Source organism: Pararge aegeria, chromosome 20 (assembly GCF_905163445.1).
Source record: "Pararge aegeria chromosome 20, ilParAegt1.1, whole genome shotgun sequence".
Lineage (NCBI taxonomy): Eukaryota > Metazoa > Arthropoda > Insecta > Lepidoptera > Nymphalidae > Pararge > Pararge aegeria.
In genome coordinates this window covers 2110165-2130250 of record NC_053199.1, presented here as the reverse complement: position 1 = coordinate 2130250, position 20086 = coordinate 2110165, and the positions used below count along the sequence as shown (strand labels likewise).

Below are 20086 nucleotides of genomic sequence, written 5' to 3'. Positions count from 1 at the left end.
ACCAGAGAAAATTGTCCCATATCATACCCACTTCCACTAAGCAGTGAGACATTACAGAAGCAGATAAAACTCAATATTTACCAAAGACTAATGTGGAAAAAACATCTCAGGAGACAAAACAGCAAGATGCCAAAATGAGGAAGTTTGAACATGGCTTATAGGAAAACACAAAATCAAAAGAATGAAGTGATAGAATGTCACATAATATCAAAAGTGCAGTTTACAAAATTATCTTGAAACAAGTATAGACATGTGGGGTCCTGCTTTGGGTTCTAGCCAGCAGCAATAATGTGAAAATAATGGAGAGCTACCAATGCAAAACCCTGGGAAACATGTTACTGTGGCACAAAAGAAACAACTATATACATAAAGACCTTACTATCAAGACAGTAAAGCAGGAAAAGTTGTTCAGTAGCATATGCTACCAAACCAAAATACCAGGCCACCATAAGCATGCAACCTACAGTTTTCATAGCTAAAAAGACCTCAGACCTTTCATGAACATGGAATGAGCGACTAGTCAATTCGCCCAAGTAAAATTAAGGAATTTCAATCAGCCTAGTGCAAAAAATAAATTGCAAAGCTGCAGAATAGAGAAAAAATTGTTGTAAAGACAATCTTTCATCATGCTATTTAAACATGAGGTTTAGGATCATAATATAAAATTAAAATACTGTATAGAAGTTTTCATCTATAAATAAGGTACCATACAGAATACAGCTAAAACTGCACAAATAACATTGGAGCCAAAATTATAATCTAAAAAGCTTGTTAAGAAAACTTATATTATAACAATGTTAGTGTATGATTTAAACTTGCTGTATTTTACTAGTTAGTACCAGAAAGCTTTTATGGGAAATAATTTCTTATTAGATGTTTCATTAAAATTAAGTTTCAAATAAAGCTCACCCTTAGCTGAGATCAGGAGCTGCGAGTCCACAACTTTGTTGGGCCAGTACTCCTCAAACTCAGTGCCCGGCGGGAAATAACTCTTGATGTCTGTCAAACTAATCACAGAGCATGTCTCACTGGCAAACAGTTCGTTCCTAATCCCCTGCACTTTACAACAGAACTTTAAATATGATAAGTCCCACCCCTTCAGCTGGTCCGCTTTTAACTTCAAGTTGTCTGTTTCACCTTCAAAGTAGAATAACGGCACAAACTTCTGACAGTCCCGCACTGTGTATGGAACCACAGATTCCTTATTAATCCTAATAAAACCACACTTGTCTTTATTGTTCGTTGTACCACGGAGTAACTTGTTGTAGCACACGTCCAGGAAGTTGTAAAACTCCCCAGCATCAGATAACCTCACAACCAAGTCCTTCTGTGTGAATGGCTCGCGACCAAACTGACCGTCACAATGCCTGTTGTTAATTTCGTTAAGGAGTCTGGACTCAACCTCTGTGATGTAGTAACTCCGTATGCATGTGCAGGAGTAGATGTCTGCGTGCAGGTAGTTCAGGTACTTGTTAAGGAGCTTGATCTCCACCATCCGGACGGCAACGTACTTCTCGCTGGACCGGTAGATGTAGGGGATGTGACACTTCCCAAGCTGGTCCCAGCCGAAGTGGCCTTTCCAACTCGCTTCGTCGGGTGCTGGGGTCTTCTTGTCGTCACTGACCGGTCGCTGATCAGTAGTCTGCGGGGCACCTGGTTTCCTAGAGAGGAAGTTGAGGATCCCCATCTGCCCACCGACCGTGGGGGGTCCCGCGCCCAGCATGGCACCGGGCTGCGGTCGCGCCGCCGCCACCGACGCCGCCAAAGCCTTCGCCTTGTTGGCTTCCACCATTTTCGCCGCCAACTCCCTGATCTCGGCCTCATCAGGCCGCTCGGTTTTCACCGTAACTAAACCGTCAGTCATTTTGACGAGTCTATGAATTCCGTAAATTAAACCTTTGCACAGTTTTATCCGATCATAATCACTATAAATTCCGGCTACATCGTGTCCCTTGGAACTTGGCACTCACGGGTCACACAGTTTGCGTTCAAATATTCAGCAGTATTCACCAATCGTAAACATTGTAATTTGTACACATCGAATTATCACCGCACTATTTGACAGATTACCGATGCACAGCGCGCACTATGGGTTATTTAATTGTTATCAGTTAATATTAAAATCACACACAAGACGAGTGAACTTGATAGGCTTACGCGTGTATGCCCGACCTGAGGGTCTCACGGCTAATTTGTTTATATCCGTCTTGACGTTTGCAACTTTTAATTTCTCACTTTACCCGGCAGATCTAAATTCATTTGAATCAAATTAATATGCAAAGTTTCCTCTGGTTTTCTCAAAAAAAATATTTTTGTTACCACGCTGCGGTCGAGGGAACATGAAACCCAAATTTTGTGTTCACGAGGGAAATGCCCAATACCGTTGTGTAGTCTCGTGGGGAGTGCGGTTCGTGTACATTTTTCACCTTTTGGTGACTCAGCATCGAACAAAATGGCCGCCGACAAGGCTTTTGTTGGCCAATCGAGCCATTCCTAGCGATATACATACCTACAAAAATCCCGTCTGTGACGTAGCCGCACTCCCCACGAGACTATTTCTCAAGGACTTTTCATTTTTAGTTCTGAAACTATTCATCTACTTTTGGACAACCCTAAATACCACCACCACCCCAAAAGAAGAGAAATATTTTGAACCATAAGGGACCATAAAAAGTGCCAATAAGGTCTTTTCTTATTTTAATTTGATAAAAACTAAATAATAAATGAGATTTATGAATGTACCTACTGTTACAAAGTAGGTAGTCACTATGGATAGTCTCGTGAAATCGTTTTCTATGGAGGTAAGGAAGGTCTCGATAGTTTTTCTATTCTAAATTCAACCTTATGCACACGAGTATAGAGACTAAACGTGCAGCAGTAGGAATAATAATTTCAACCTTAACGACATGCGTACCGAGACTATCCGACGCGCGCATTCCACGAACATTAATCCCCTGCGAGAGTGAGCGAGAGGACGATAAGTAAAAAGTAGATGTCAAATGTTTAGGTATTTTACTATGAACGTAAAGAGAACGTAGGTAGGTACAAAATGCAATTACGAGCTTACGTAAGCACCTCTAACCTACTTTGAATCGAAGTAGGTACATACAACATAGCGGTTTTTTTTGATGAATTTATCTTTGCCTACTTCAGGAACAAAATTGATACCCATTCATTATATTTTGCTGTCAACTTTCATAAACATAAATTAACATTTTAATTGCTTACTTCCGTATTAGTATGACGATAATATGCTTATCTGTTTTCTAAAATGCCTACAACCATATTATGTGGCAGTTGATTTGAGAAATTAAAAACAACAATATTCAAGGATTACTTAATTGATCAATTTGCTTATTTTTCATATGTAGTGTAAGGATACCATAACTTTAGCTTGACTAAGGACAAATCGCCCTCCGGTATAACTAATATACAATATATTAGTTATACCGTAAAGATGCTGTTGAAGTGTAAGTACCTAAGTAATACCAAAAACCGTTACCATAAGGTATGTATACATAATTCGATCTATAGTGGATAAAACATAATAGCACAGTGGCAATCACTTCATTGCACGAAGCAATGCCAACTTTTCTAAAATGCAAACGATGTTTTTATCTCCTGCATACTTAGTATGACAGAGAGGCATATTAAACCTTCAGATGATAATGTTTTTTTTATTTATATATGCAACATTCCTTTGAAATATTCTTGCTACGCTTTGGATCAAGGTTTCACAAGTAAGTAAGTTTGCAAACATGCCACGATGGAGCAGCGAAAACAATCACATCTTGAATGCGCTCCAAAATTCGGAGAGGTGGAAAGGCGTAAGAGACGCGCAATGTGCAAAGATAATTAATTTATGATAAAAATAGGACATAAGTGGCTGCCTGGAATCTGGCTATTTATCAGAAAGGAAACAAAATGTGTAATATATTCTATTTCATTATCATTCTCCCAAACATTTATGTGTTTCTTTCTTTATCGTAACGCATTTTCGTTTTATCGAATTAAGTGCATGTCTATGATTTCGCAATTATATCCTTTAACCACCAATCCTCACTGGGCCTCGCCGCGGAAACGTAAAAAAAAAGAAAATCGCTTGCGAGGTTGCGGGTAAGCTAGTAAGTGTAAGTACCTACAAGGTACAAAATATTTTACCAATGTCCGTTTTTCAATATCAAAAATATGGTTACCTACGAGTAAAAAAAACTCTAAATTTTTTTCTTTTTTTTAAAGGCTCATTTTTTAATAAAGATAAATATAAAGTTAATTAAATGTGAGAAAAGACATGAAAAATTTTGAAAAAATAGGCCTTGGCTCAATTTTTTTCATTCTTTCTAATAAGAGCCTTTAGTAAGTAAAATAAATAAAGTTTCTGAAAGAAATACACAACAATGTATGTAAATACTAGAACGAACACATTTTATTGGAAAAATATTGAGATTAGAATCCAGTCCCTTCGGATTCAGTCTCCACTCTTCGAGTTAAATTATAAGTTTTATCGATATAAAAGACTGCTAGCGACATCTAGTAGTACATTTGCAACTACGAGGGATCAAAGTATTGCTAGTTCCCTACGAAATATTAACGGTGTAACCCACTGTAATTTATCTTTGTTTTATAAGATTTGTTATTTTTTAAAATAAAGATAGGTGTAATTTAAATTAGCTTAGATTGAAATTTCAGCATCCCTGTATTAGTTGTGTTAGATAGTTGTAATTATAAACTCATTAACTCACTATATGATTAGATCACAAATTTGAAGGATAAACATATTTACCATGTTCTTTGACGTAAAAAATAAAAGTTTCGTGTTATAAGTGTTCGGAAGAAATATAATTTACAAAACTTAATTTATTATTACAGGGTTAACCTACTGCGATGAATAAGCCAATTCTAAAAACAAAGAAAACTGAAAATTTAAATGACTTAATAAAAACGTAGTTGCCTTTATGAACTCGCCCAATAAACAACTGAATAGATCGAGTTGTTTAGCAACCGTGTTGTTAATATACTCTTTCATTTATAATATTTGTGAATCTGAAATGATACAATTTGTTTTCGAACTACATGGCTTTACATAACCGGTTAGGGAGAGTGGTAGTCATACAGGCCCTAATCGGTGTATACGCGACATCGCACCGGAACACTAAATCGCTTAGCACAGCAATTGAATTGTGGAACTTAACCTTATTTCATAATTTTATTGTAAATTCACCCCAAAATTCCTTTAGTTATATATTACTCGAGTTGTTCAATTATTAAAGTATTTGATAGATTTTTTACTAATGATTCTGCCGATTAGACTACACAATCAATGTGGGCACTAAATGAAAACCTAACTAGTGCTAAAGAAATGGTATTCAGTGTAATCTGCACTAACTGCAATTACACTACTATTTTGGGCCCTAACTAACTGATTTAGTGCTCTTTATATCGTGTAATCGGCACTTATTTCAAAAGCTTTTCTCGCAAAAAAGCTTACTCGCCATAATTTTTGAATTATCTATTTAAATTTACCGTTACTTTAGGTAATCATCAGATTAAGGCAACATTTTATACGTCAAATGTAACTGACATTTCAACATGTCAACAAGAAAAATGGCAGCTTGGCGTCTTGTGTAGAATTAGACATTCTTGTTGCATTTTTTGTAAAAATATTCAATGCAATAATCTAACTTGTGATTTTAATTATTTAACTTGTATTTATTATTTTTTTCCAATAATTTGGATGCATCATATGCCACCTGGAAGCTTATGTTTGTGATATTTCCAGAAGCGAGTGTGATGTAGAAGCTCTAATTATTTTCTAAGTCTACTTGTGTTTACAAACCGCGAACATATGATTTTAAATTGTTTTATTCAAGTTTTATGAATCAAAACTATTGTTTATACAATGGGAGACGTTAAGGTGTGTAGGATATGTCTTGCGCAGGATGTAAACATGCATAACCTTTATACTTACCCATTGGAAACTTGTTATAAACTTTTAGTTGGGGATAATGTGAGTATGACTTATTTTTATTTCTGACTATCGGACACCCACCCGGAGCTACGAATCGTCTAATATATGAAACAATAAAAAACACTCTTAAAATACAATTCAACATTGTGTAAAAAATTCCAGTCAATCCATAAATTACTGTTTCAGTTATGCAAACACAAACATACAAACGCAAAGTTTTGATATTTGTTGATTAAGTCAAGTTCCAACATATTATGGCTGTTGATTGGAACTCATAAAAACCCCTAAAATGTGCACAGTTAAAGCAATAAAAATGTATTCTATTTTATTTTATTCTATTCTGTTTTAAACATGTACACATTGATTTGCTTGTCAGTACATCTTTACCGATAGATTGAAAAATATACTCATCAATATTATCTGTTATTAAAATCTTTGAAGCCCACCAACCTGCAATGTAGCATTGTGGTGGGTTATTTCTCTTGATAGTCCTATATGTGTAAGCTTTATATTTACCTGTGTGATTTATCTATTCAACCCTTAGTCACTAAGCCACATATAAGCTTATATCATTTACGCATATTGATGAAATCCACTTGGCTTGCTGCGCCCATTCATCACATTTTAAAAGCCTAGCTGGCTGCCAAGGTTGGTAGGGGCATCTGGGTATGAGGCTATGAAATGCCATTACCTTCTTATTGTTGTTGTTGGAAACAGCCATGATTATCTCCCCATGATTTAAACAGAAATGAGGAGAACTGTAGAAGAAGCAGAGTTACTGTCATAGCTCAGCGAGTTTCCAAGTTGAAATAGTGATGGCTAAGGTACATAGCTCGGAGAACCAATGAATGTCCCTAGCTGCTGGAGAGGCAACACACAACAGGGTTGGTCAGTCCCCAACAAGGTGGACAGATAACATCAAAAGAGTTGCTGGGAGACCCTGGAAATAAGTAGCCCTGAACTCCTTACAAAAGCCCTATATCCACGTCAATCGGCTGATGTAATGATGTCGCCAAATGAGCGATTGGTTTCTATACTGTCCTTAATCATATTTCTATGTTCCAGGCACTTACAGCATCATATTTGCCAGTGTCCGCCTGCTACATGTGCGCTGCACAGTTACGAAAACTGCATTTCTTCAAGGGAAAATGCTTGAGAGCGCAAGCGGCTTTGACCGGTGTACTGAATTCTTGTGGAGAGGTAACAGTGATTCATAAAATTTGGAAGAAAGATTGGTACATTGTAGCTTCTCTAGAGATCAACTGTCAACCATTTTTGGAACTCAATTTAACGGTTTTATCTTCTTCTTGACTAATGGTACAATAAGTGCTCAGTCCAAAGACCATGGCATCAACACTCACCAGTGATATAATGACTTTTTTTGATGCCGGAATTGGTCTTTCTTATTCTGCTCAAGGGAGCATGCCATTTTTTTTTCTTATTCTGTTCAAGGGTAGTCAAGGGACTAAGAGTCAAGGGACAATGTAAACATTAATTCGTTATTAATTTTGTCCACAGATAACAATTGACAATATAAAACAGATCAACGTACATAATTATCACTTAAGCAATAACATAGGCATTGGTGAAATCCCTTGTATTAATATAGCACCAGAAATATCCGTCAAAGAAGAACCTTTTGAGATCTCAGACAATTATTTTGATGACAAAGAAAGTATTAAACTTGAAGATGGATTTGATGATATGACACCGCTGTCAACTGACGAGGACGAGCCTTTATCTGTACATAAGGAGAAGAAACAAGAGAGTGGGAAAAAAGGAAGAAAGAGCAAAAAGAGAAAAGATTTACCAGACCAGAAGTTTGACAGTGAAGAGCAGTTCAAGTATGATGTGGAAGTTGAAGTGAGTCCCTTTTATAAACTTACCAACGGCCAGCACTTGACTTATATTAAGTAAAACATACTTTTAAAGCTTACTTAGCTAATTTACTTAGCTTTATGTGGTATAAAACATTTTATTTATTGAAATAAACTTTCAAGATGTCTTGTTTCGTGAACTGAATAACTTATAAGTCATTTACAGATTGCAGCGGAAAGCTCAATTCTCCAAGACGTACCAGAGGTTTTGGTTAAGCGGAAACGTGGGAGACCTAGAAAGAATGACGAAACTTTGAAGAATGTGGAGAAGACGCGGAGAACTAAGAACACTGGTGGAGTACTCACCGATGACATTGATCTGGAGAACTATTGCACTATTATCAAGTTATCGGTGAGTAAAGACATTTTTTACTAATTTTCTTTTCGGGTCAACTTTGCACACACAATTTTCCTCAATACGAAATCACTCGCACGAATTTTATTTTTTCGTAATTATAATTTAATTGACCAAGTATTCTTTAAAATAATTGTTTTATAAATATAACCTAAAATAAACTATTTAAAACTAAATAAAATCTAAAACGTCTTCGAAACCACCGCAGCGAGGCACAGTTCCTAAGATGCTGGCAGCATTGCCCCTTTGGATGGCCAAACTAATTCGTTGGCCAAGGTAACTGCCCGCTCTAGGATCACCGGTAGACTCGATAACCCTTTTCGATAGTTCTTTGAAAAGAGCTCGTGCCTCCGGACCCCACGGTCCAAGCAGATATACCACCTGATGGTAAGTGAAAAACCATCTATAAACAGAGCAACAATCATGCAAGGAACACATCCAGCAAAGTTTTGCCCTGTGTCCAACAACCCGAGGCGTAGGTGTTAAGCCTCATGTGTCTGTAATTAAACCGGCACCGGAAATATTATATTAGTAGAAACTCTTTTACTTTCTTCTTTAATTGTGTCAGACTCGGAATTGCGTAACGTTTTTAAAAGTCGTTTGAAAAACTATTTTTCATGTGTGTAACATTAAAGAGTGGTTAATTATTGTTATATTTATAAACCTGGTAACAAACGCACAGGATTATCTGAAGTCCGTAAAGAGGGTGAGGACTTGATAATCTTGAAATCCGGCAACTTGTTTTACTACCGGTAGGGCGACCAACAGTCCCAAGGTGGTGTCGGATTTTTCGTCCACAAATCTCTGGTCAAAAGCATTGTCGCCGCACCAACCCGTTCCTTAGGAATTAGTTCAAAGAAGGTTGTCTAGTGGAGATCACTTTAGCGATAAGACCGTCTTTAAGTTTATTTATAGTTTCTTTTTGTTTTTGTGTGCGCAATAAATAATTGAAACAAACAAACAAGGCAAACAGAATCGATAGACGTTTTGGTAACACCGAAAAGACGGTAAGGACTTGATAGTCTTGAAATCCGGCAACTTGTTTTACTACCGGTAGGGCGAGCAACACTCCCAAGGAGGTGTCGGATTTATAGTACACAAATTTCTCGTCAACAGCATTGTCTCCGCACCAATTTGTTCCTTAGGAATTAGTTCACCAAAGGTTGTCTGGTAGAGATCACTTTAGCGATAAAACCGTCTTTAAGTTTCTTTATAGTTTCTTTTTGTTTTTGTGTGCGCAATAAATAATTCAAAAGGCAAACAGAATCGATAGACGTTTTGGTAACACGGTTTTCAGCGCTAGCAAACTTGATGGACATAGAACTATCGCAGGTTGCTTGCCAGAAAGTATAAGAAGATGGTTTTCGAAGACCTATGCCGTATGCTGAAGTTTTAATCACTAAGCTATCACCGCTTCTCGACTATACCCAGCGTCTTAGCTCACATGTTTCTTCAGGAAGAAGATCAAAAAGAGGAGATCAGCAAGCGTCAGCAGTCTTCCAACTACCTCAACGCGTTGCACCAGTGCAACCTGTGCTTCAAGGGTTTCATAGACGCAGACGCGTGGAAGCACCACATTGGCAAACACGATCCCGTGAGTTAAAAGTGTATTTATTTATGACTAGCTGTTGCCCGCGACTTCGTCTGCGTTTGATTTTGTTTTTTGATGTGGCATTCAAGTATTCAGTATCGCTAAGCCTTAAATGAGGGGTTTGCTGCTGTCCGCTGAGGAGTTCTGTCCTCTATCTCCAACTACATTCATCAGATCTGCACAAAATTTTGGCAAAATTGAACACATATTATAACCTCTATAGTACAAAAATAATTATCTAAATCGGTTATAATTTGTCGGAGTTATGGTGTAAAATCGTCAAACACTTTCATCCCCTCTCCCAAAGGAACCGAGCTTAATGTAGGGATAAAAAGTATCCTATATTACTCCTAACACTTCCAAAAATATGTGTTCAAAGTTTCATGAGGATCGGTTAAGCAGTTTTGGCGTGAAAGCGTAACAAACAAACTCACATTGACATTTATAATATTAGTAGGGATACGGATTTATGTACCAGGAATTGTGATACAAACATAACTATATGAAGTAAAAAAAACAAAAGCCTATCTTTACAAGAGATCTGTTCCTGCCACCCCACGATGTAAGTAAGATGATTTTATATTGTTTGTAATAATAATAATAAAATAAATAATAGTCGACCATTGACTGAAACGACAATCATTGACTGAATTGACTGACAGGTAATCTCGTGAGCAAGGTCCAAGTACTGATAGCCTTTAGCATCCCTTTTGGTGTGACCAAGTTCAGTCCGGGCATCGAACTCAGTCACCCCACATGGGAGACTGAAGTCCCAACCACAAGGCTAGGCAATACATGCCGTTATGGCCTTGTGAATAGTTTGTTTTAATCCAGAGCGCAGGCGACATCGAGTGCCCGATCTGCAAGTTCCGCTTCAAGACGAAACGGACGCTGCAAAAGCATTCCGCCAACCACGAGAAGAAATACGCCTGCAAATCCTGCACTTACGTGTCCAAGACTACGTAAGACCTTTTGAAGTCATAGAATTAAGAACACACAGAACCCTCATTCAGTCATTTATATAAATTCAAAATTCAAATACAAAGACTGAAGGACTACTACTTCTCTTTGTGTGAAGGCATTTAAAATGGATTCTTTATTATTGTTTTAAATTATATATTAAAATCTACTTATTTATATATATTATGTATACATTTTGGTGTTTATGTATATCTATCAACACTCTTGGCACTATCCTGTTCTCTTGCTCTTAGTCCTGTCTACAAAGGTTGCCTGTAAGAGATTGCTCGCAGCAATAAGGCCGCCTTTGCATGTCTAATGAAGACACCGTATACTCCTGTTTCTTTTCCTGTATGTTATACGTGCAATACTTATATAAATTTTAGGGTAGGCAGTGCTTTTGTGCATGTATGAAGTGCACGCCACTGCCCACTAACCCCCTTCCATGGTATCAAAACTTTGCAAGTTTTTTTTAAATTGCAGAACCCAAGCGAAGCAACATCAGAGATGGCACAAGGGCGTTACATACAAATGTCAGCATTGCGACGAGATTTCAACGTAAGTTTATTTATATTTTTATGTTTATTAAGTTTATTATTATTATTATAATAAATAATAATAATCATTTAATTCAGACGTTTCCATCCATAGATTGTTAGTATATTAGTCACAATTTTTCCTTAACCACTAAATTAGTGTAACTTAATAGCCGGGAACACATAAAAGAGTTTTATGTAGCACACAATCAACAATGACTTTTATTTTATGTTATCTGTGTGTTACTTAATCACCACAAAAACTAAAACTCAACAAACTCTCTCTCCGCCGCGCGAGCGCCTGCCGCCATATTATTGTTCCCCCCGCAGCTCCCCCTCGTCCCCACCTCCTCTCCTCTCCTCGTCTCACGCTACGCACTCGTTACATTAGTATTGATTAGTTTAAATAATAAAAATAAATAAAGAAATAAACAAAATTACACTCGCCCGATTGCTACTCTCACACAGTGCCACAGTATAGGGCAGTCGAATCTGGCAGCAAATACCAATTATTGCTACGTTCTCGGATTCGTGGATTAGGAGTAAGAACTGTTGATGACTAAAGATATTATACTAAAATTTTCGTTGTCAATCAACATTTCTTAAATATAGTTCAACGGGTACATACCACGATAATATTTTTGTATTTGTCGATATTTCGACCCAGTTGCATGTATAGTGGTCACGACGGTACTATTGTAATACTATTGTAATATAATCAGTTGATAAACCACTAATACACCGGGAGGTATCTTTACATCGTTCGAGTCCATGTTGGACTGGAGTATATCTATAATGCAGTCGTATTTATATCAAAATACCCACCAATTTAATGTCACGAACATTGGTTAGTAATCAAATGTTTAATTATTTACCCACTTTATAAAATTACTGTAACGCAGTTTTATAAAGTTAAAATGCGTATAAAACATAAAAATTATACAAAAGCAATGTTTTATCTCTTGATTCAAATGTGTCTCATTGTAATATGGTCCTTTGAAAAAGTAGATCGAAACAATTTTTCCTACTAGATGGCGCTACAGTCGCTATAAGACTGATTTAAAAGGCATTTACTTTTTATGTATAACTTCAGGAAATGGACTTCGTACCTCAGCCACGTTCGCATCAAACACCCCTCGGAGTTCATCTGCGGCGTCTGCGGATACTCGTTCGTCAGCAAGCTTGGGCTCAACATGCACAAAACTATGATGCACAAGGATGTGGTTGTGAGTACATTGATACTTTTTTTTATATACCGTAAAACATCAATAGGCGAGGGTAAACCTTAATATAATAATAATAATTTATTTATTCACAAGAATGTAGGTACATACAGTTTTTAAAATGTAAAGTAAATATTATAATATTTATACAAACAAATGCGTGCCTCACAAATTATATTGGTGTGTATGTAAATAAATGTATGTAATGGTGCCATTTAACATCTACTGTCCCTGATTTAGGTAAAAACCTGTATTACAGACGACAGTGCTCTCCTTAAATAGTTGTTTCGATGATTGAGTGTATGTGAGTTTGCGTCGCATAGGTAATTGTGCTCGCGTATATGTTTGCTTATACAAGATAGTTATTATATTAAGTTATATATACATATATAAATTTGTTTTGCAGGTGTATGTGTGTGTTTGTATGTATGTATGTATGTATTTATATTTGTGTGTGTTTTTATGTGCGTGTGTGTGTGTGTGAACCTGATTGTTGGCGTTGCGATACAGGCCGTGGCGACGCATCGCAATGCTATTGATAAACGACTAAGACACCGGGAGGTATCTTTGCATCGTTCGAGTCTATGTAGGACTGGAGTATATCGATAATGCAGTCGTATTTATAGCAAAATACCCACCAACTCAATGTCATGTACATTGGTTATTAATGAAATTTTTAATTATTTCATAAAATTATATCTGTTTATATTAACGGCCGATTGGCGCAGTGGGCAGCGACCCTGATTTCTGAGTCCAATGCCGTGGGTTCGATTCCCACAACTGGAAAATGTTTGTGTGATGAACTGTTTGCAGAGTCTGGGTTTTTATATGTATAGTATAAGTATTTATGTATGTTATTTATAAAAATATTTACCAGTCATCTCAGTACCCATAACACAAGCTACGCTTACTTTGGGGCTAGATGGCGATGTGTGTATTGTCGTAGTATATTTATTTATTTATTTATTTATATGTAATATACGTGTACGGGAGCTATGGTGATACGCTCGTTCGTAACAATAAGAAGATCTTCCTCCGAGCGGGTGGTCGTGCTCGGGGTCCGAGGTCCGAACACATACTTTTGGAAGTGGTATATATATTTAGTAAATTTTTGTGAACACTTCGCTAGTGCGATGCAGGATTTTTGTGGCGCCATCTAGTTCGGTAATGTGGAGACCGCTACTTTCGCAAGTAGTCCATACTGCAGTATTGTGCAAAATTCCATTTTGCTCTAACTTTCCGGCGTTTCAAATTAATTCAATGCCTTATAACAGTCCCCTGTTGAACAAAAGGCGCCTTAGTCGCGTGTTTGACAAAATGTTATTTATGACAGGAGAAAGAAGGTTTCGAGGGAGAGAAAGATACCGCGCCGTATTGCGAGCAGTGTGACGTCAAATTCGTATCAGTAGAAGCTTTCAAGAGACACATGGTCACTTCTGTCAAACACACGCAAAGTATGGACTTCAAGTAAGTATACAACGTGTAAATGAAAACTGAAATAATACTTCACAGGCTTTAGAGATACATTATTTACAGTCTCTGAGATTTATCAGTAAAACGAAAACGCTAATAGTTTTTGAGTAAACCACTGCCATAGTTTTAACTGACAGAAGTCAGATACAGCGCCACATGCAAAATTAAAAGACTCCTTTCATTTTATTATGTACGCGTCGCGTGGTGTAGGTACTATGCGCGTGTCAGTCTTTTATCTTCAATAGGGTTGTCATAAGTAAACACTTTTAATGTTTTTAATTACTTTGTATGGAAAAATAAATATGCTTCTTTAGATTTAAGCAGGATTGGATAGAAGCAGGGGTTACTTTGCGGAAATCCATGATATATTATTTAAATTAAGCTTAATTTGCTGTACTCCGCGAAAAGCAGGAGAATCTGTATCGTGTAATTTATAATTCCTTCAATCCTTATACTCCACACCAAACAGATCTTCGGCAATGTACACTCTACGCACGTTTCGCTCCGAAACCGGAGCATCCTCAGGAGATGTTTACTTCACAATGAATAATTATTAAGTGATGTTCGATTTGATTTTTGGATGGACTCTTGTCGAGAACCACCTGAGGGGTTGCTACGGCGTAACCGGGGGAGTGGGGCGAGCGCGAAAGCTCGCCATGAGAAGAGCTCTAGGGCTCGACGACATCGGGGGGAGATTGGGAGAATTCGACCCGAGGGTGCCTCCTGCGAGAGCTCGGATCTCGGCTCGGTTCGACGTTAATCTGACTGTTGTTGGACTTTTGGACTAATCATTGTTTAGTCCGAACGCCCCCGTGAACGTGGCAAGGATCCACGTCCGGATGACGTCAGAAATCGGGCACTCGTCTTCGCCGGCGAAGACGCTGTGAAAAATTCGCCAAATGTGCCTTTTATACCTTTCTTACCCCAAGAAGGTAAGCAAGTTGAGCCTAATTTTCTCAATCGTAAACAAACTTTTTCATGATACATGTAACCAGTAATTGTTTGGTCCCCAGCAAGGGTTGCAGGATGTGCGGGGAGTCGTTCCCGGACGCGGAGTCGCTGCGGGTGCACCACCGACGCTCGCACGCCAAGAAACGGCCCAAGAACTACGGCAAGAAACCCACGTCGCTCTCCTGGCCCACCAACTGCGAACATGTATGCCTGTTTATGTCATTCACGAGCGGACCAGATTCAACCAGAAACCTATTGAATACACAAAATATTATGCACGCAAAATTTCATCAAGATCGGTCTAGCTTTTTATTTATTTATTTATTGGGTCCACCAGCGATTTCACATAAATAAAAATCATATATACATAACACAGAGTATGCAAAACCGTTTAAAGGTAAACACTAAATGCAATTTCGCTTATGAACTAATAATTTTCAAAATGAATCAATAAAAACGAATAAATAAATTAACAACAAAAGCCGAAACAGAAACAAACGGAAAAAAACTAAATTACTATTATAAAAGAAGTTATAAAAATAAATATAAATAAATATACTAAGACAAAACACATCGAATTCTAGCCCCAAAGTAAGCGTAGCTTGTGTTATGGGTACTAAGAGGACTGATGAATATTTTAATACGCGACGTCGCGTAAAAACCGATTAGGTTAGCCCGCTACTATCTTGGACTGCATCATCACTTACCACCAGGTGAGATTGCAGTCGAAAGCTAACTTGTAGAGGAATAAAAAAAAAACCTGCATGCCATTTTTATGATTATATAGTTAAATCATTATATCTTACTTATACATATGTTGTACTGTTGCCTATAGCATTTTCTCGTATGTCTTTGGTAGCCTGGAAGAGATCGCTATATATAGCGATAAAACCTCCAAATTGTACCTTCTACCTTAATGCTCTATGCTCTATTGCATCTGTATCTCTGTGAATTTTGTCTGTGGTGTGCAATAAAAGTGTATGTACATTCATTCATTCATGCCTGAGAGTTCGTAATAACGTTCTCAAAGGTGCGTGGAGTCCACCAATCAGCACTTGACCAGCGTGGTCGACTACGGCCTTAACTATTAGATAGAAGCAGGCTTTACTTTGCGGAAATCCATGATATGTTATGAAAATTAAGCTTCATTTGCTATAAAAATTCCGCGAAAAGCAGGAGAATCTGTGTGGTGTAATTTATAATTTCTTCAATCCTTCTACTCCACACCAAACAGATCTTCGGCAATGTACCCTCTACGCACGTTTCGCTCCGCAACCGGAGCATCCTCAGATGTTGACTTTACAATGAATAAATGTTAAGATTAACAATTAGAGACTAAACAATTATTCATTGTGAAGTCAACATCTGAAAATCGGAAGATCAGTTTTGTGTGGAGTATAAGGATTGAAGAAATTATAAATTACACAATACAGATTCCCCTGCTTTTCGCCGAGTATAGCAAATTAAGCTTAATTTTCATAATATATCATGGATACTTTGCGGAACCCACTTTTCGCATGCTTCTATCCAATATATCTATTGGATAGAAGCAGGCCGTAATCGCTGTTCGCGGAGTATAGCAAATTAATCTTAATTTTCTTAATACGGCCTTAACCCCATCTCATAGTGGGAGGAGACCCGTGCCCTGTAGAGAGCCCGTAATGGGTTGATAATATCAACCCATATATCTTGATACGATGATGATGAATATGTCTCTCAGTGTGCGGAAGAGATACCCAACGCGCGCGAGTACTGGTCGCACTTCCGGCGAGCACACCCCGACAAGAACTACCCCATACAGAAGAACTACGTGTGCGACATTTGCGGGAAGAGCTTCCGGGTGAGTTACTGACTTTTTTATTCATTTTTAAAATGCATATAACAATAATTTAGGAAATTACAGGATTTAAATAAATAAATATTCTACGATAGTACACACATAGTCATCTAGCCCCGAAGTAAGCGTAGCTTGTGTTATAAAAATAAAAAAATAAAAATTGTTTATTTGGGTAAATAAAATTACTGTAACCGCTAATGGCTGGAGCCTTCTTTTAAGGGTTACTACCCCTGTGTCAGAAGATGCCGCTATTCCACAACAAGAAATAAACATAAAAACGAGGGTAGGTATACAATAAAAAAAAAAAAAATATTTGTGTTGATATTAGAAATAATAAAGTCATGGGTACTAAGATGCCTGACGAATATTTTTATTAATAATATACATAAATAATATATACTATGCACATAAACACCCAGGCATTGAAAAACATTTATGTACATCACACAAACATTTTCAAGTAGTAGGAATCGAACTCACGGCCTCGGACTCAGAAAGCAGGGTCGCTACCCACTGCGCCAATCAGCTGTCGAATCTGCGACTTTCTTCTGAGGCTGTAAATCGCGGCAAACGACTATCTTACGGCTCTCATACCGCCAATGCGATGCCGAAAATAATTCATGCTTTTTTTAACCATCGACTGATATAAGTTGACGTTTGACGGCCGATTGGCGCAGTGGGAAGCGACCCTGTTTTCTGAGTCCAAGGCCGTGGGTTCGATTCCCACAACTGGAAAATGTTTCTGTGATGAACGTGAATTTTTTTCAGTGTCTGGATGTTTATCTGTATTTTATAAGTATTTATGTTTATAAGTCTTAAAAGTATTCATCAGTCATCTTAGTACCCATAACACAAGCTACGCTTACTTTGATGCTATATGACGATGTGTGTATTGTCGTAGTATATTTATTTATTTATTTATGAGTTTGATGTTTCTCTGTGTGTGTCTGTTTGTGACATCGTAGCGTCCGAAAGGATGAACCCATTTTGTATTTGTTTGCAGGGTAACGCTTTCCTTGTGTACCACAAACGCACGCACTTCGAGGAGCGCGCGTTCAAGTGTCAGCAGTGCCCCAAGGCGTTCTTCAACCGCACCAATCTCCAGATGCACGAAAAGACCCACTCCGACCACCGGCCGCACGCCTGCTCCGTGTGCGCAAAGGCCTTCAAATGCAAAGGAGCCCTGGACAGGCACTTCCGGGTGAGCATACGATATGTAGTTTACTTTGCAATATTCTTATGTGAGTAGAATTTTTTATTGCCGCACCAACCCGTTCCTTATAAGAACTACTTTCGCCAAAGGTTGTCTGGGAGAGCCATTTGCACACCTAAACTAGTTTTTTATTATTTTCTATTTGTAAATGTGTTTTTCTTTGTATTTTGTTTTTGTGTATGCAATAAATTTAATAATAATAATAAATTTAATAATCTGGTGAAAGCTGAAAAGGAAAAAGTATCTAAACTCTGGGACCTTGCTCATGAGATTACCGCCATGTGGAATGTTAAGTCGACAGTTATTGTTCCGATCGTCGTTTCAGTCAATGGTCTTCTCGCAAAAAGCTTCGACCAGCATCTGAAGAAGCTTTCGCTTGGTTGTTGGATCAAGGGTCGGATACAGAAGGCAGTAGTCGTTGAACCGGCGCGTATTGTGAGGAGGTTCCTCACTCTGGAGCCCTGACCGCCGGTTGCTTGGGCATTCAAAAGCCCCGCAAGCGGATTGGTGGATTTTTTTTCTTATAAATTTTTAATTGTGTTTTTTGTTTTTGTATGCATTGTTAAGAATAAAAAAAAAATAAAAAATCAATAATAAGAAAAATCCGTGTGCGGTGCGCCAAAAGAAGTTTTCACCCTACAAAATGTAATAAACGCGTTCGAAAAACGCGGGATACAGCTGTTTTTTGAAGTTATACTTCTTTTGGCGCGTTATGGAAAAATGATGAGAGTAAATTTTTACGATGCGCCGTCACAAAAACCGTCACCCTGAAGTTAGCTATAGTCAACAACTTTGTTTTTCAATCAAAGTTTTGATACTGTACACTTTGAATTGTTGAAATCTGCGGGCTCATTCGGCGATTTAATTGATTCATTTGTACAAACAAAAATCTCAAATTTTAAAGTGGAAACTTGGTTTTCCGATAATGAGATAACTAGATAATGCGTTATAATAAATCTTTCAATGTATTAAATACATTTTTCTATTGTTAGAGTAGTTTTTTCTACGAACGCAGAATAAGGTGAATGATAAAATTTTTGAAAAGTTTTGTATCCATCTACGCCAAAGAAGTATAACATCTATCGCGTATACATAAGTACACACACGTTTTTTTTTTTTTTTTTTTTTAATAAAGTGGTATATTTTTTGCTTCCAGAGCCACACAGGCGTGAAACCGTATGAATGTGAGGTCTGCGGCAAGGCATTCGCTCAGTCTAACAGCAGAAAACTGCACGTGGCGACTGTACATCTCAAGCAACCTTCTCCCTACATCAGCCGCTCAAGACTAGAGCGAAGAAACAAGACACAAGCGCACAAAGACCAGCATAGTGTTCCGCAGTTCTTATACTAAAGTGCTGCCAACTTATCCGCGGACCAAATGCAATAGTTATTTATGCAACTGTTTTATAATTAGGGGTGTTTTAATACCTAATTATAAACATTTACAAAAAAGACTTTATCTACGTCCATAAAATGAAACCGCTATAGACGATTCTAAAACAGTTAGCTTATTGGTAACCAAGTCAAAATCAAAAATATCTTTATTCAAGTAGGCCCATAGATGGCACTTTTGATGCGTACATTACATGAGACATGTGAACACGGTAGTGCGATGAAGGCGATAACCATATTCGTAAACTTGAAACTAAAGCTACGAGGGTTTCAAGTTTCCTTGCAATGCCTTCCTTTATATTTGTAAGACATGTTAGTCTTTATAAACAAAAATAGGACATAAACAGTCGACTCACAAGAAATGGTCATAAATTAGTGTCATCTGCATATCGTCTGCAAAAGGTACAGAGGTAATTTGTGGGATTGAGTATACGCTTTTATAATATTATGATTCCTAAGGTGATTTTGGACCTACCAATGCATAAGTTTAAAGAATATGTTAAAACACATTTATTACAGCGAGGTTACTATACAATTGATACGGCTCCGCTTTCATCTCTCACAAGATAGAATAATGAATGTTAAAATGTAAAATGTAAATTGTTGATGTTGGAAAAGAGCAACTGCTGAGTTTCTTGCCGGCTTCTTCTCGGTAGAATCTGCCTTCCGAACCGGTGGTAGAGTCTCTACAGACAGACTTGACGTTTCAA

At 37.6% G+C, this 20086-nt stretch overlaps 2 protein-coding genes across 3 annotated transcripts in view; one reads left to right on the top strand and one right to left on the bottom strand.

Moving 5' to 3' along the window:
- LOC120632482 overlaps nt 1-2423 on the bottom strand; it is a 31675-nt gene extending 29252 nt beyond the window's left edge. For both annotated transcript variants that reach the window (XM_039902268.1, XM_039902266.1), the window contains exon 1: nt 910-2423. In XM_039902268.1, coding sequence (XP_039758202.1) covers nt 910-1864 — 955 coding nt within the window. In that variant the 5' untranslated portion in view covers nt 1865-2423. The remainder of the gene's footprint in view (nt 1-909) is intronic.
- A 3244-nt stretch (nt 2424-5667) lies between these two features.
- On the top strand, nt 5668-19728 carry LOC120632629 (zinc finger protein 26-like). Its single transcript, XM_039902573.1, has 13 exons — nt 5668-6007; nt 7034-7168; nt 7487-7831; nt 8012-8197; nt 9657-9794; nt 10626-10753; nt 11235-11309; nt 12381-12513; nt 13844-13977; nt 14997-15138; nt 16655-16774; nt 17775-17972; nt 19141-19728. The coding sequence occupies exons 1-13, from the start codon at nt 5900-5902 to the stop codon at nt 19333-19335; spliced, it is 2037 nt and encodes a 678-aa protein (XP_039758507.1). The 5' UTR covers nt 5668-5899; the 3' UTR covers nt 19336-19728.
- The last annotated feature ends 358 nt before the right edge of the window (nt 19729-20086 follow it).

What these genes read in the sequence shown, in the direction of transcription:
- LOC120632629 (XM_039902573.1), top strand. Translation starts at nt 5,900, where the DNA reads ATGGGAGACGTTAAGGTGTGTAGGATATGTCTTGCGCAGGATGTAAAC. An exon ending in GCACTATTATCAAGTTATCG is followed by an intron (nt 8,198 to 9,656) that starts GTGAGTAAAGAC and finishes ATGTTTCTTCAG; the next exon opens with GAAGAAGATCAAAAAGAGGA. An exon ending in TTTGCGGGAAGAGCTTCCGG is followed by an intron (nt 16,775 to 17,774) that starts GTGAGTTACTGA and finishes ATTTGTTTGCAG; the next exon opens with GGTAACGCTTTCCTTGTGTA.